The 14808-nt window shown below is 38.8% G+C and overlaps 1 protein-coding gene across 3 annotated transcripts in view; it reads left to right on the top strand.

The window, feature by feature from the left end:
- The window catches only part of Pgant7 (N-acetylgalactosaminyltransferase 7), a 79936-nt gene that overhangs the window by 28540 nt on the left and 36588 nt on the right, over positions 1-14808 (top strand). For all 3 annotated transcript variants that reach the window (XM_070083017.1, XM_070082960.1, XM_070083076.1), the window contains one exon: positions 9725-9932. In XM_070083017.1, coding sequence (XP_069939118.1) covers positions 9725-9932 — 208 coding nt within the window. The remainder of the gene's footprint in view (positions 1-9724; positions 9933-14808) is intronic.

Below are 14808 nucleotides of genomic sequence, written 5' to 3'. Positions count from 1 at the left end.
AAGGGATTCAGGGAAACCGGCAGGCCGGACTTGAGTCCTGGAGATGGGAAGTACAGTGCCTGCACTCTGAAGGAGGGGTGTTAATGTTGCAGTTTAAAAACTGTAGTGTAAAGCACCCTTCTGGCAAGACAGTGATGGAGCGAGTGATGGTGAAAGTTTTTCTTTTTCGGGCCACCCTGCCTTGGTGGGAATCGGCCAGTGTGATAATAAAAAAAAATAATAAAAATAAAATAAGGAAAAGTTTTGGAGTGAGATTAACAAGTTAAGAAAGCCTAGAGAACAAATGAATTTGTCAGTTAAAAATAGGAGAGGAGAGTTATTAAATGGAGAGTTAGAGGTATTGGGAAGATGGAGGGAATATTTTGAGGAATTGCTAAATGTTGATGAAGATAGGGAAGCTGTGATTTCGTGTATAGGACAAGGAGGAATAACATTTTGTAGGAGTGAGGAAGAGCCAGTTGTGAGTGTGGGGGAAGTTCGTGAGGCAGTAGGTAAAATGAAAGGGGGTAAGGCAGCCGGGATTGATGGGATAAAGATAGAAATGTTAAAAGCAGGTGGGGATATAGTTTTGGAGTGGTTGGTGCAATTATTTAATAAATGTATGGAAGAGGGTAAGGTACCTAGGGATTGGCAGAGAGCATGCATAGTTCCTTTGTATAAAGGCAAAGGGGATAAAAGAGAGTGCAAAAATTATAGGGGGATAAGTCTGCTGAGTATACCTGGTAAAGTGTATGGTAGAGTTATTATTGAAAGAATTAAGAGTAAGACGGAGAATAGGATAGCAGATGAACAAGGAGGCTTTAGGAAAGGTAGGGGGTGTGTGGACCAGGTGTTAACAGTGAAACATATAAGTGAACAGTATTTAGATAAGGCTAAAGAGGTCTTTGTGGCATTTATGGATTTGGAAAAGGCATAAGACACTAATAATATTCCGGTAAAAAAAAAATATTCCGGTAATTAATTTTTATAGTGGGCCAGAAGAAGATAAATTATGTAACATCACAGTCACTAGTGAAATGGTTGTGAAGCAGATAGACCAACTGAAGCAAAATAAGTCACCGGGTCCTGATGAGGTTTTTTCAAGGGTTCTTAAGGAATGCAAAATGGAAGTCTGTGAACCATTAACTAATATTTTCCGATATGTGGAAGATGGCTAATGTAATTCCTATTTTTAAAACAGGGGACAAGTCGTTGCCGTCAAATTACCGCCCAATAAGCCTGACCTCAATTGTAGGCAAATTACTAGAGTCAATTATAGCTGAGATTATAAGAAGCCATCTCGATAAGCATAGCTTGATTAATGATACTCAGCATGGATTCACAAGAGGCCAGTCTTGTCTAACTAATTTATTAACTTTCTTCAGTAAAGCTTTTGAGGCTGTTGACCACGATAAAGAATTTGATATTATTTACTTAGATTTTAGTAAGGCATTTGATAGAGTTCCGCACCAAAGACTGTTGAAAAAAGTAGCAGCTCATGGCATTGGGGGAAGGGTGCTCTCGTGGATCGAATCATGGCTCACAGATAGGAAGCAGAGAGTGTCCATAAATGGGGTTAAATCCGAGTGGGGATCTGTAACAAGTGGCGTTCCACAGGGATCAGTCTTGGGCCCGTTGTTGTTTATAATATATATCAATGATCTTGATGAAGGAATTACTAGTGATATGAGCAAATTCGCCGATGACACGAAGATAGGTAGGATAATTGATTCAAACGTAGATGTTAGGGAACTTCAGGAGGATTTAGACAAACTCTACTCTTGGTCAGAAAAGTGGCAGATGCAGTTCAATGTAGATAAATGCAAGGTTCTGAAGCTCGGGAGTGTCCATAACCCTAGCACTTATAAGTTAAATAATGTAGAACTTAGCCATACAGATTGCGAAAAGGACTTGGGGGTTATGGTAAGCAGCAACCTTAAACCAAGACAGCAATGCCTAAGCGTACGTAATAAGGCAAATAGATTACTGGGATTTATATCAAGAAGTGTAAGCAACAGAAGTCCAGAGGTCTAGTGGCTAGCGCGACGGGCTGGAGTTTTGAGAGGTCTAGTGGCTAGCGCGACGGGCTGGAGTTTTGAGACTCTATGACCGCGGGTTCAATCCCGGCCGGGGGTATGGTTTATTTGCAATCGTGTCATTACGATTTCTTAAGTCAAGTCCAGAGGTTATACTGCAGCTTTATACATCATTAGTAAGGCCTCACCTAGATTATGCAGCTCAATTCTGGTCTCCATATTACAGAATGGACATAAATTCGTTAGAAAACATTCAGCGTAGGATGACTAAATTAATACATAGCATTAGAAATCTTCCTTATGAAGAAAGATTGAAGACTCTTAAGTTACATTCACTTGTTAGACGAAGAATGAGGGGAGACCTGATCGAAGTGTATAAGTGGAAGATAGGTATTAATAAAGGGGATATTAATAAGGTCTTGAGGATGTCTCTCCAAGAGAGAACCTGCAGTAATGGATTTAAATTAGATAAGTTTAGATTTAGAAAGGACATAGGAAAGTATTGGTTTGGAAATAGGGTAGTTGATGAGTGGAACAGTCTACCTAGTTGGGTTATTGAGGCTAGGACTTTGGGTAGTTTCAAATTTAGGTTGGATAAGTACATGAGTGGGAGGGGTTGGATTTGAGTGGGACTTGCATATCAGAGCTTATTTCTTGGGCAGCATTGAAAATTGGGTTGGTCAAATGTTTGTTAGTGGGATGAATTGTAAGGACCTGCCTAGTATGGGCCAACAGGCCTGCTGCAGTGTTCCTCCTTTCTTATGGTTTTTTCTTATGAAAGCAAGCGTAATATGAGGGGCCTGGAGATGTGACTAATGAACAGAGAAAATGTTATTTTAGTGCTAGGAATATTTGTGTTGTTAATTCTGTACCCTATTTTGAAATTGGCCTTGAATTGTGTATGAAATTGGCCAAATTACCAATTTCTGATCACTTCATTGGGTAGTTGAAATAGGTAAATGGGCGGTTTCTTGTACTCAGTCGATGGAACAAATGGATTTCTAGCAAAATAGTTATGAGTTTGGTCGACTGGAACAATGGAATTTCTTGAAAATAGGGCTCAAAGTGGGTGAAATCACCGATGTGTAAATATCACCGAGACCGATAGTGAGAGTGTAATTCTAAGTTTTCCATCAAATTTCATACCATCGGGAAAAGATTCTCTATAATTTGTCCAAGAATTTTCAAAAAGAAATTTTTTTTTTTCTTATGAAAGGGTAGAGAATCTTGTTCTGAAGGTAATATAACAAAAAAGTATGAAATTTGGTGGAAAATTAAAATTACACCATCGCGAATTCTGCTGTTAGTGATATTTATGCATTGGTGATTTTTGCTTACTTTGAGTCCTATTTTAGGCTAATTACATTGTTCCAGTTGACCAAATTCTTAGCTATACATGTATTGCTAGTATGCCTTCCAATTTATCGATTGAGCATAAGAAACCACCTAATCAACTACTTCAACTACCCAGTTCCAAAATATTCCAGTTACAAAATAGGGTCCAGAATAAACAGTGCAGGCATTCCTGGCACTAAAATAACATTTCTTCTGTTCATTTGTTACATTTCCAAGCTTTACACATGAATTCCATTTTGATTTTTTATTCACAGTTTTTATTCACACCATAAAACAGAAGATTTACTTTTATGCACTATTGTAATAATTGAATAAACAATATCAATGCTTTCGTGAACACATTTTAGACCCACCAGTTGACGAGTGTTGGATGCGTAATGTGATTTGTTTACTCTTGAACATTGGAAAAATTTAACATTTCCCCTACATTGAGCTCAATTTCAAGCTATTTCTGTAATATATCTTCCATTCTATCAAATGAGACCAAGAAATCGTGAATACAACTATAAAAACAATACGAAAATACTCCGCAGAGTCACTGTTTTAAACCCAAAACATGGTTGCAGTTTTTTCCTCATTCACTGAGTGCTGCAGAATTTTTTATATGGTGCACACTTATCACATAGACCCATTCTTTCACCTCTAGGCCCAGATTTACTGCTTGCAGCTTATCTGAGTGAGCTGAGTTCATGGCTTAGAATGGCACGTACCCATTGTTCAAACTTGTAGAACAACGGCACAGACTCTCAAGTGGTTAATAATGTGATGTGTTGCAAAATCATCATATGACAACTGTCCTTGAAGGCCAAAACAATTCATTTACTGAATTTTTTTCATTTTAATAAGCTCTCAGTTAATATTAATAATATGTAATATTATAAAATCTAGGTAGTAGGTTGGTAGACAGCAACCGCCCAGGGAGGTACTACCGTCCTGCCAGGTGAGTGTAAAACTGAAGCCTGTAATTGTTTTACACGATGGTAGGATTGCTGGTGTCTTTTTTTTTTCTGTCTCATACACATGCAAGATTTCAGGTATGTCTTGCTACTTCTACTTACACTTAGGTCACACTACATATACATGTACAAGCATATATATACACACCCCTTTGGGTTTTCTTCTATTTTCTTTCTAGTTCTTGTTCTTGTTTATTTCCTCTTACCTCCACGGGGAAACGGAACAGAATTCTTCCTCCGTAAGCCATGCATGTTGTAAGAGGCGACTAAAATGCCGGGAGCAAGGGGCTAGTAACCCCTTCTCCTGTATATATTACTAAATGTAAAAAGAGAAACTTTCGTTTTTCCTTTTGGGCCACCCCGCCTTGGTGGGATACGGCCGGTGTGTTGAAAGAAGAAAGAAAGAATATTATAAAATCACCATATGACAACATAATATCCACATTTCTTGAAACCTGTAGCTCAGTGATAGTATCTTCTGCTCATAACCATAGGATCTACAGTAGTGTGCAGATTAATTGGAACAGGAGTAAATTTTGTGATTATCTCATAATATGTTGGTAGACAGTAACCATTTAGGGAGGTGCTACCGTCCTACCAAGTGAGTGTAAAAAGGAAGCCTGTATTTGTTTTACATGATGGTAGGATTGCTGGTGTCTCTTTTTCTGTCTCATAAACGTGCAAGATTTCAGGTACGTCTTGCTACTTCTACTTACACTTAGGTCACACTACACATACATGTACACGTTTATGTATACACTCATTTGAGTTTTCTTTGATTTTATCTTAATAGCTCTTGTTCTTACTACTTTTCGTTTCATATCCATGGGGAAGTGGAATAAGAATCTTTCCTCCGTAAGCCATGCGTGTTGTAAAAGTCAACTAAAATGCCGGGAACAATGGGCTAGTAACCCCTTTTACCGTATAGCCTACTAAAAAGAAAGAAGAAAACCGTTGAAGTGGGATGTTTGAATGTGCGTGGATGTTGTGCTAATGATAAGAAAGAGATGACTGTGGATGTTATGAATGAGAAGAAGCTGGATGTCCTGGCTTTAAGTGAAACAAAGCTGAAGGGGGTGGAAGAGTTTCAGTGGGGAAAAATAAATGGGATTAGGTCAGGGGTTTCAAATAGTTAGAGTTAATGAAGGAGTAGCAGTAATGTTGAAGGATAAGTTATAGCAGGAAAAGAGGGAATATAAATGTATAAATTCAAGGATTGTGTGGAGTAAAATAAGGGTTGGATGTGAAAAGTGGGTTATAGTGTTTATGCCCCTGGAGAAGAGAGAAGTGTAGAGGAGAGAGAGGGATTTTGGGAAATGTTCAGTGAGTGCATGGGGAGTTTTGAACCTAGTGAGAGAATACTTGTGGTTGGGCATCTCACTGCTGAAGTGGGTAAAAATGTTGTGGAGGGAGTAGTACGTAAATTTGGAGTGCCAGGGGTAAATGAAAATGGGAAGCCTTTAATTGAGCTATGTGTAGAAAGAGGTTTGGTAATAAGTAATACATATTTTATGAAAAAGAGGATAAATAATTATACTAGGTATCATATAGCACGTAATGAAAGTAGTTTGTTAGATTATGCATTGGTGGATAAAAGGTTGATGGGTAGGCTTAAGGATGTACATGTTTATAGAGGGGCAACTGATATATCGGATCATTATTTAGTTGTAGCTACAGTTAGAGTAAGAGGTAAATGGGACAAAAGGAAAATGTCAACAGCAAGTATGAGAGAGGAGGTGAAAGTGTATAAACTAAGGGAGGAGGAAGTTAGGGTGAGATATAAGCAGCTATTGGCAGAAAGGTGGGTTAGTGCAAGTATGAGTAGTGGGAGGGTTGAAGAGGGTTGGAATAGTTTTAAAAATGCAGTATTAGAGTGTGGGGCAGAAGTTTGTGGCTATAGGAGGGTGGGTGTAGGAGGAAAGAGGAGTGATTGGTGGAATGATACAAATACAATTTTTTATTTCCTTGCAAGTTTACATTGAGATGATGTAATTACAATAATGAGCTGCAGTGCAAAGAGAGCCACTATCATGCCATGGCCTTATTTGCAGACTAAATTTAATGGCTTACAGACTACTTAATACTAGAGAAATTGATCATAGTTTTTTTAAGCTGTACATCTGTTTTTTTATTTATAGCAGACAGTAAGTTTACTCAAATTACAATCTGGGGATATTACATTGGGACAAGGTGAAGGTATTTTGTAGGTTGCATATATCTTTTTGAGTCACCCTGTCTCAGTGGGAGACAGCCGGCCTTTTGAAAAAAAGTCTTAGTCTGGCTTAATTAATGTATTTTGGGTTCTTTTCTTTCCATAAGAGTTTGCTACCTACTTCTGGCAATCATCTAGCTGTGGTGTTACCCTGCAACTCTCATCAGTGCTACAGCAGCTGTTGTTCTGTAAGGCTATTCCTGCACATGTGCTTCATGAGTGAATGTGGTTTTGTCACATTCTCCCCTTTAGTTCATGATTACTGCTGAAATTCTTGATGGATATTACACCTAGGCAGCATACAAGTATTGTAACTCTTAGAAAACATGCTGATTTTACTATCAGACAGATCACCAAAAATTTGAGTCTAGCAGTCAACTGTTGGTCAGGTTTTGAAGAGAGCTGATGACACTAGTGATTGTGGAGCCCTGTGTTGAAGAAGAGGTGGAAGAAAACTTAAGACAGCCCCTCCTGATGACAAGGTTATCATAAGAAATAGTGTTTACCTGGAGTTTACTTGGAGAGAGTTCCGGGGGTCAACGCCCCCACGGCCCAGTCTGTGACCAGGCCTCCTGGTGGATCAGAGCCTGATCAACCAGGCTGTTACTGCTGGCTGCACGCAAACCAACGTACGAGCCACAGCCCGGCTGATCAGGAACTGACTTTAGGTGCTTGTCCAGTGCCAGCTTGAAGACTGCCAGGGGTCTGTTGGTAATCCCCCTTACGTGTGCTGGGAGGCAGTTGAACAAAGATCTCTAGAGAGATTTGGTTTTAGCTGGCATAAATGTTGACTCTTCAGCTGTTTGACAAAGGCTCCTTGAAGTTGGCAGAGCTGCCAGGAAGCTGATAAAGAAACAATTATTGACTGCTGCTATGAAGAAAAGATGAAAAACGGCTGCAGTGGGCACTTGATCATAAGGGATGGATGACAGATGAATAGAGAAAAGTTGTATTTTCAGAAGTACATGGGTACAGATCAGTTGTAGTGAGACGAAGTGAAGGCAAACCTCTTTGGAATAGACACATTAAAAAAGTGCCAAAACATCCCCCTAAGATGTTTTGGGGTAAGTTTGCTGCTAAAGGCCCCAGATGGTTAATTATTGTTGAGGGCGTGATGAACAGTGACAAATACAAGGCAATCCTGGCAACTCATTTGCTTCCCATTGTTGATAGAGGCTTTCCTGATGGAGAAGACATTTTCTAGCAGGATCTTGCTCCATGCTTCACTCCACAAGATGGCAGTAAAGCAATTGCGAAGAATTACAGACCGATAACACTAACATACCATATCACAAAAATCTTTGAAAGGGTTCTATGAAACAAAATTACCACCCACTTTAGATAGCCATCAGTTGCACAACCTATGGCAGCATGGGTTTAGAGCAGGTCGCTCCTGCCTCTTACAACCACTGGACCACTACGACATGGTCTTGGATGCTCTGGAGGACAAAGTGCAGGTGTAGTACACACAGACTTTGTGAAAGTCTTCGACAAATGTGATCATGGTATAAGAGCACATAAAATATATGATAAATGAATAACAGGGAAAGTGGGTACATGGATCTATAACTTCTAACAAATAGAACACAGAGTTATAGTAAACAGAGCAAAGTCAGAGGTAGCTGCAGTGAAAAGCGCTGTTCCACAAGGTACAGTACTCGCTACCATCCTGTTCCTCATCCTTGTATCTGACATAGAAATGTAAGCCACAGCACTGTCCTTTGCTGGTGATACCAGAATTAGCATGACAGTTTCATCCATCGAAAACACTGCAAATCTCCAAACAGACATCAGCCAAATCTTTAAATGGACTGCAGAAAGCAATTTGACGTTCAGTGAAGACAAATTTTTTTCATACTTTGGGGTGTCAAACGGATTAATTTGATTTCCATTATTTCTTATGGGGAAAATTAATTCGGCTAACGATAATTTCGGCTTACGATGAGCTCTTAGGAACGAATTAATATCGTAAGGCGGGGGTCCACTGTATTTTTAATAAGTGGCATACTGCGCAGTATACAATTAGGGTAATTGACATGTATGAAGTACTTTATAGAAAGCCCCTTGTTATGCATTTCAGATAGTCTTGAAAGTAACTAACAACTGCTAGACAATGAGACATATAGTACATGAGAATAAGAACACGGTAGAACCCCTGTATACACTGATTCGATATCCGCGGTTTCACTTATCCGCGGTTTGCTGTGACCCAAAAATACCTCTTAATTTTGCATAATAATGCCTCTAAAGCACAAAGGTAGAAAAACTGGTAGTTCTTCAAAGCCTAAGAGAAGCCGTGAAGTACTTCCAACATTTAAAGTGATAATTCTCCACTTAGTATGCATAATTTTTCAATTAAACTTTATAATAAGTATGTATAAGACTTACTTATAGGGTTTGCTACTATCCACGGTTTCAGTATTCACGGCCGGTCCTTGGAGCATATCCTCCGTGGATACAGGGGTCCTACTGCACTTACTCTATACTGTATTGAAGGAATTCAGTAATTCAATAAAAAATTCTAATTAATACTATATATAGGATGAAGCTAGGTACTTGAATTGATACAAAGAAAATGTTTTTCTAGTAATAAATGAGAGTTTAAGGAAGGATGGAATAGGAACAGGGACAATACTGAATGAATGATAGAGTTTCAGGATTTTCTTGGCATATTAAATTACTGTCAGGATCACATTAAGGTAAGGAGGAGTTCTTTATGAGTAGCTTTGAAGTGGTTGGCAGAGTGAAAGCCTCTGGAATCTTAAGGTTCAAAGCATTAAGCATGCCATCCATAGGGATAGGCAACAATGAGGAAGCACGATATCCACCATATACCGTATAAAATTTAAGGATATGAAAGAAAGGATTTTCTTATTTATTCTTCTTGACACTGCATAATCTTTCATAGCACCTCATAATTCTGTCATAATACCTCATAAATTTCCTAACCTCATCAACAGGTAGAACAAGGGGCCACTGCTATAAACAAGAGCTGCCTAAAGGATACTTGACAGTTCTTCTGGAATAGGTTAGAAGAGAAGGTAGTAAGTGTTATAACCATTAGAAATTTATAAAGACTTGATAAGTTAAATACCAATGCTTAGCTCTGCTCATGTAGGTACAATTAGGGAATTAAATATGCTTTAGTGTGTACCATATATTGCTGACAATATTAATTTTTGCAGCATCTCTGAAAGAGCCTTTGGAGGATTATATAACAAGATGGAATGGCAAGGTGCGGTTAATACGCAATAAGGAACGTGCTGGACTTATTAGAACTCGTACTACAGGAGCTGAAGAAGCCAGAGGAGAAGTAGTTCTCTTCCTGGATGCCCACTGTGAAGTAAACAAGAACTGGCTTTCTCCTCTCTTAGCTCCCATTTATAGAGACAAGTAAGATTTTATAATCTACTCTCACAGGCTCAAATATTGGTGTATTTGCTAAAAAAACAAAAAGGGGGAGGGGTGCAGGCTGAAAACAATTTTAGGTAGAATGGTAAGCAAGTGTCGTTCAACTTGGTGCATGTAATAGGTAAATAAATTAATATAGGGGTAATGGAGATGCAAGATTGAGCAGAGAAAGAATATTGTGCTACTAGATGGGGTTAAAGTGATGATATACAGACACTCTTCACTTAACGACTGAGTTCCATTCCTACACGTAGGTCGGTAAGTGAATTAAAAATAAAGATAAAGATTTTTATTTCTTGGCAAAAGTTACAATGTGTAATTACAACTTGGATTTCTTAAATATAAAGAAAGCCACTATCATGCCAGGACATTTTGGGCAGACTAAGCATAATACTTAAAAACTACTTAAGTCTAGACAGGATAAAAGTGGTTAATGTTTAACTATTCATTATTTTATCCTATGAATAATAAGATATTTTATCTTATGGATAACAGTCTTGATGTAGCACATAACTAATAACAGTATTAAAAGTAATATAATTAATATTGGTACAAACAGTACTATTTTAACCCTTTCAGGGTCCGTCCCGTAGATCTACGGCTTTACGGTCAGGGTCCAAACCGTAGATCTAGCCATGAGCTCAGCTCACTCTGATAAACTGTGAGTGGTACATTTGGGCCTGGATATGAGAGAATACATCTATGTGGTATGTGTGCACCACATAAAACAAATCCTGCAACACACTGTGTATAATGAGAGAAAAAACTGAGACCATGATTTTCGATTAAAACAGCGACTTTGCAGTGTTTTTTTGTATGTTTTTTATAGTTGTATTTGCGATTTCTTGGTCTCATTTGATAGAATGGAAGACATATTACAGAAATAGAGATGATTTTGATTGGTTTTAGCACTGGAAATGGCTTGAAACTGAGCTCAAAGCAACGGAAATGTTAAATTTTTGCCGATGTTCAGGAATAAACAAACGACCTCACACGTCTAATACACGCCAGCTGGTGGGTCTAATATACATTCACAAATGTGGTGATGATATTTATACAATTATTACAATATTGCATAACAGTAAATCTTCTATTTTTTGGTGTGAATAAAAATTCATTATGTGAATAAAAAATCAAAACAGAATTTATTTGTAAAGCCTCAAAACATAACTAATGAACAGAGGAAATGTTAGTTTAGTGCCAGGAATACCTACATTGTTTATTCTGGACCCTATTTTGAAATTGGAATATTTTGAACCTTGTGTTAAATTGGCCAAATTACCAATTTCCAATCTTCTTTATTTTGTAGTTGAAACAGTTGACTTGGCAATTTCTTGTTCTCAATCGACAGAATAGAAGTAATACTAGTGAAATAGCTAAGAATTTGGTTGACTGGAATAATGTAATTGGCCTAAAATGGGAGTCAAAGTCGGCAAAATCGTCGATTCATAAATATCGCTGACACATCAAAATTTGTGAGAGCATAATTTCGTCACTTTTCCATCAAATTTTGTACTTTTTGTTTTATTACCTTCACAAAAAGATTCTCTACCATTTCATAAGAAAAAATAACAAATTTTTTTTTTTTTTTTAAAATTCTTGGACACTGGGGCACCACTTCAGATTTTGGCCTTGGACCCTGAAAGGGTTAAGTAAGAGTTGATGTACTAATAGACTAGAGATCATATAATATTCGGTCAATTAATACGAGTTAGATGATTTAGCATAGTATTGGTTTGGTTAATCTTGAGAGACGAGATGATTTTAAGCATAACCCTAAATTTGTATGCCGGCAGAGGACTTTTTGTTGGTTCAGGTAATGAATTCCAGATCTTGGGTCAATAATTTCAAGTATACTGTACCACTAGTGGGATTGTGCCAACCATCTTTAGATATTGCAAATGCAGCAAACCCTGGCACTTTCAGCTCAAGTATAAATGAACTCTTCCGGCTAAACAATGTGCCTGCCTTCAATTTCCCTGACTCCATACCTTCAGCCGATATCCTCAAGATTCTTCCAAATGTTGTGAACTTCACTGCACCTGCAAACCTGTCTCCTGCCCAAGCAACTATTCCTGAAACTTTCACAACCACCTCCACCGTTGACAACACTGATTATTCTGCCTCAGTCACCACCTCCTACGTCTCCCAGCCTGTTGACACACCACCAGTACACCTCTCCATTACACCTGCCATCCCACAGTCTAATGCCAGCGCCATCATAGACTCGCCCTCTGAATCCTGTTCTGAGGAAGAGGAGGATGATGTTGATGACTCCTGCACCAGTTCATCTGCTTGGGATGACCTGACTTTATACACATTTTCTGCAGATGAGGACACCATGACCTGCACAGAGCTATAGATAGGGCTCTGTGCTGGATCTGCCAAGTTTGCCTATGAGACTCCACATCATTTCACTCTTACCCAAGTTCTGGAGTTCATCAAACCATTCTATTTTACTTTTGGTAACAAAATAAAATGTACCACCTCTCCAGAGCCAACTTCAAGAAGTTTGAGAATGGCTTTTTGACAAATGTTCCATGTTAAAGAACACCTACAACTGAGGGGCCTCTGTTGTCCCCACCTGCCTTCCCTTCTGTGAAGCCTGCTGTAAGCTACCCAAGAATTAAGACTTACACTAACTAAGACCAATGATTTCTCAGTCTCAGCCTCCTGCTCCTGTTTCTCCAGTCTGCCCCACGAGCACCTAACTGCTGGGTTAAGCCTTAGCACTTTCTCTTCAACTGTGGACACTTCCCCCAACACTATTCTTTGCCTGTCCCGTCTTCCCACAAGGGTCTTACCTAAACTCTCTTGTCTTGTCTTAGGTTCTTGTATGCATATTGAGTTTTTACAAAGATTAATCTGGACATGGGGTGTGTCATGGAGATGATTGCTGATGTTATGAATGAAAAGAAGTTGGATGTCCTGGCCCTAAGCGAAACAAAGCTGAAGGGGGTAGGGGAGTTTCGGTGGGGGAAAATAAATGGGATTAAATCTGGAGTATCTGAGAGAGTTAGAGCTAAGGAAGGGGTAGCAGTAATGTTGAAGGATCAGTTATGGAAGGAGAAAAGAAAATATGAATGTGTAAATTCAAGAATTATGTGGATTAAAGTAAAGGTTGGATGCGAAAAGTGGGTCATAATAAGCGTGTATGCACCTGGAGAAGAGAGGAATGTAGAGGAGAGAGAGAGATTTTGGGAGATGTTAAGTGAATGTATAGGAACCTTTGAACCAAGTGAGAGAGTAATTGTGGTAGGGGACCTGAATGCTAAAGTAGGAGAAACTTTTAGAGAGGGTGTGGTAGGTAAGTTTGGGGTGCCAGGTGTAAATGATAATGGGAGCCCTTTGATTGAACTTTGTATAGAAAGGGGTTTAGTTATAGGTAATACATATTTTAAGAAAAAGAGGATAAATAAGTATACAAGATATGATGTAGGGCAAAATGACAGTAGTTTGTTGGATTATGTATTGGTAGATAAAAGACTGTTGCGTAGACTTCAGGTTGTACATGTTTATAGAGGGGCCACAGATATATCAGATTACTTTGTAGTTGTAGCTACACTGAGAGTAAAAGGTAGATGGGATACAAGGAGAATAGAAGCATCAGGGAAGAGAGAGGTGAAGGTTTATAAACTAAAAGAGGAGGCAGTTAGGGTAAGATATAAACAGCTATTGGAGGATAGATGGGCTAATGAGAGCATAGGCAATTGAGTCGAAGAGGTATGGGGTAGGTTTAAAAATGTAGTGTTAGTGTTCAGCAGAAGTTTGTGGTTGCAGGAAAGTGGGTGCGGGAGGGTAGAGGAGCGATTGGTGGAATGATGATGTAAAGAGAGTAGTAAGGGAGGAAAAGTTAGCATATGAGAAGTTTTTACAAAGTAGAAGTGATGCAAGGAGGGAAGAGTATATGGAGAAAAAGAGAGAGGTTAAGAGAGTGGTGAAGCAATGTAAAAAGAGAGCAAATGAGAGAGTGGGTGAGATGTTATCAACAAATTTTGTTGAAAATAAGAAAAAGTTTTGGAGTGAGATTAACAAGTTAAGGAAGCCTAGAGAACAAATGGATTTGTCGGTTAAAAATAGGAGAGGAGAGTTATTAAATGGAGAGTTAGAGGTATTGGGAAGATGGAGGGAATATTCTGAGGAATTGTTAAATGTTGATGAAGATAGGGAAGCTGTGATTTTGTGTATAGGGCAAGGAGGAATAACATCTTGTAGGAGTGAGGAAGAGCCAGTTGTGAGTGGGGGGGGAAGTTCGTGAGGCAGTAGGTAAAATGAAAGGGGGTAAGGCAGCCGGGATTGATGGGATAAAGATAGAAATGTTAAAAGCAGGTGGGGATATAGTTTTGGAGTGGTTGGTGCAATTATTTAATAAATGTATGGAAGAGGGTAAGGTACCTAGGGATTGGCAGAGAGCATGCATAGTTCCTTTGTATAAAGGCAAAGGGGACAAAAGAGAGTGCAAAAATTATAGGGGGATAAGTCTGTTGAGTATACCTGGTAAAGTGTATGGTAGAGTTATTATTGAAAGAATTAAGAGTAAGACGGAGAATAGGATAGCAGATGAACAAGGAGGCTTTAGGAAAAGTAGGGGGTGTGTGGACCAGGTGTTTACAGTGAAACATGTAAGTGAACAGTATTTAGATAAGGCTAAAGAGGTTTTTGTGTCATTTATGGATTTGGAAAAGGCATATGACATGGTGGATAGGGGGGCAATGTGGCAGATGTTGCAGGTGTATGGTGTAGGAGGTAGGTTACTGAAAGCAGTGAAGAGTTTTTACGAGGATAGTGAGGCTCAAGTTAGAGTATGTAGGAAAGAGGGAGATTATTTCTCAGTAAAAGTAGGCCTTAGACAAGGATG

This window comes from Cherax quadricarinatus, chromosome 1 (genome assembly GCF_038502225.1).
Source record: "Cherax quadricarinatus isolate ZL_2023a chromosome 1, ASM3850222v1, whole genome shotgun sequence".
In the NCBI taxonomy this organism is placed as follows: Eukaryota; Metazoa; Arthropoda; class Malacostraca; order Decapoda; family Parastacidae; genus Cherax; species Cherax quadricarinatus.
The sequence above is the reverse complement of the archived record's forward strand: the minus strand, read 5'-3'. Positions and strand labels throughout refer to the sequence as shown.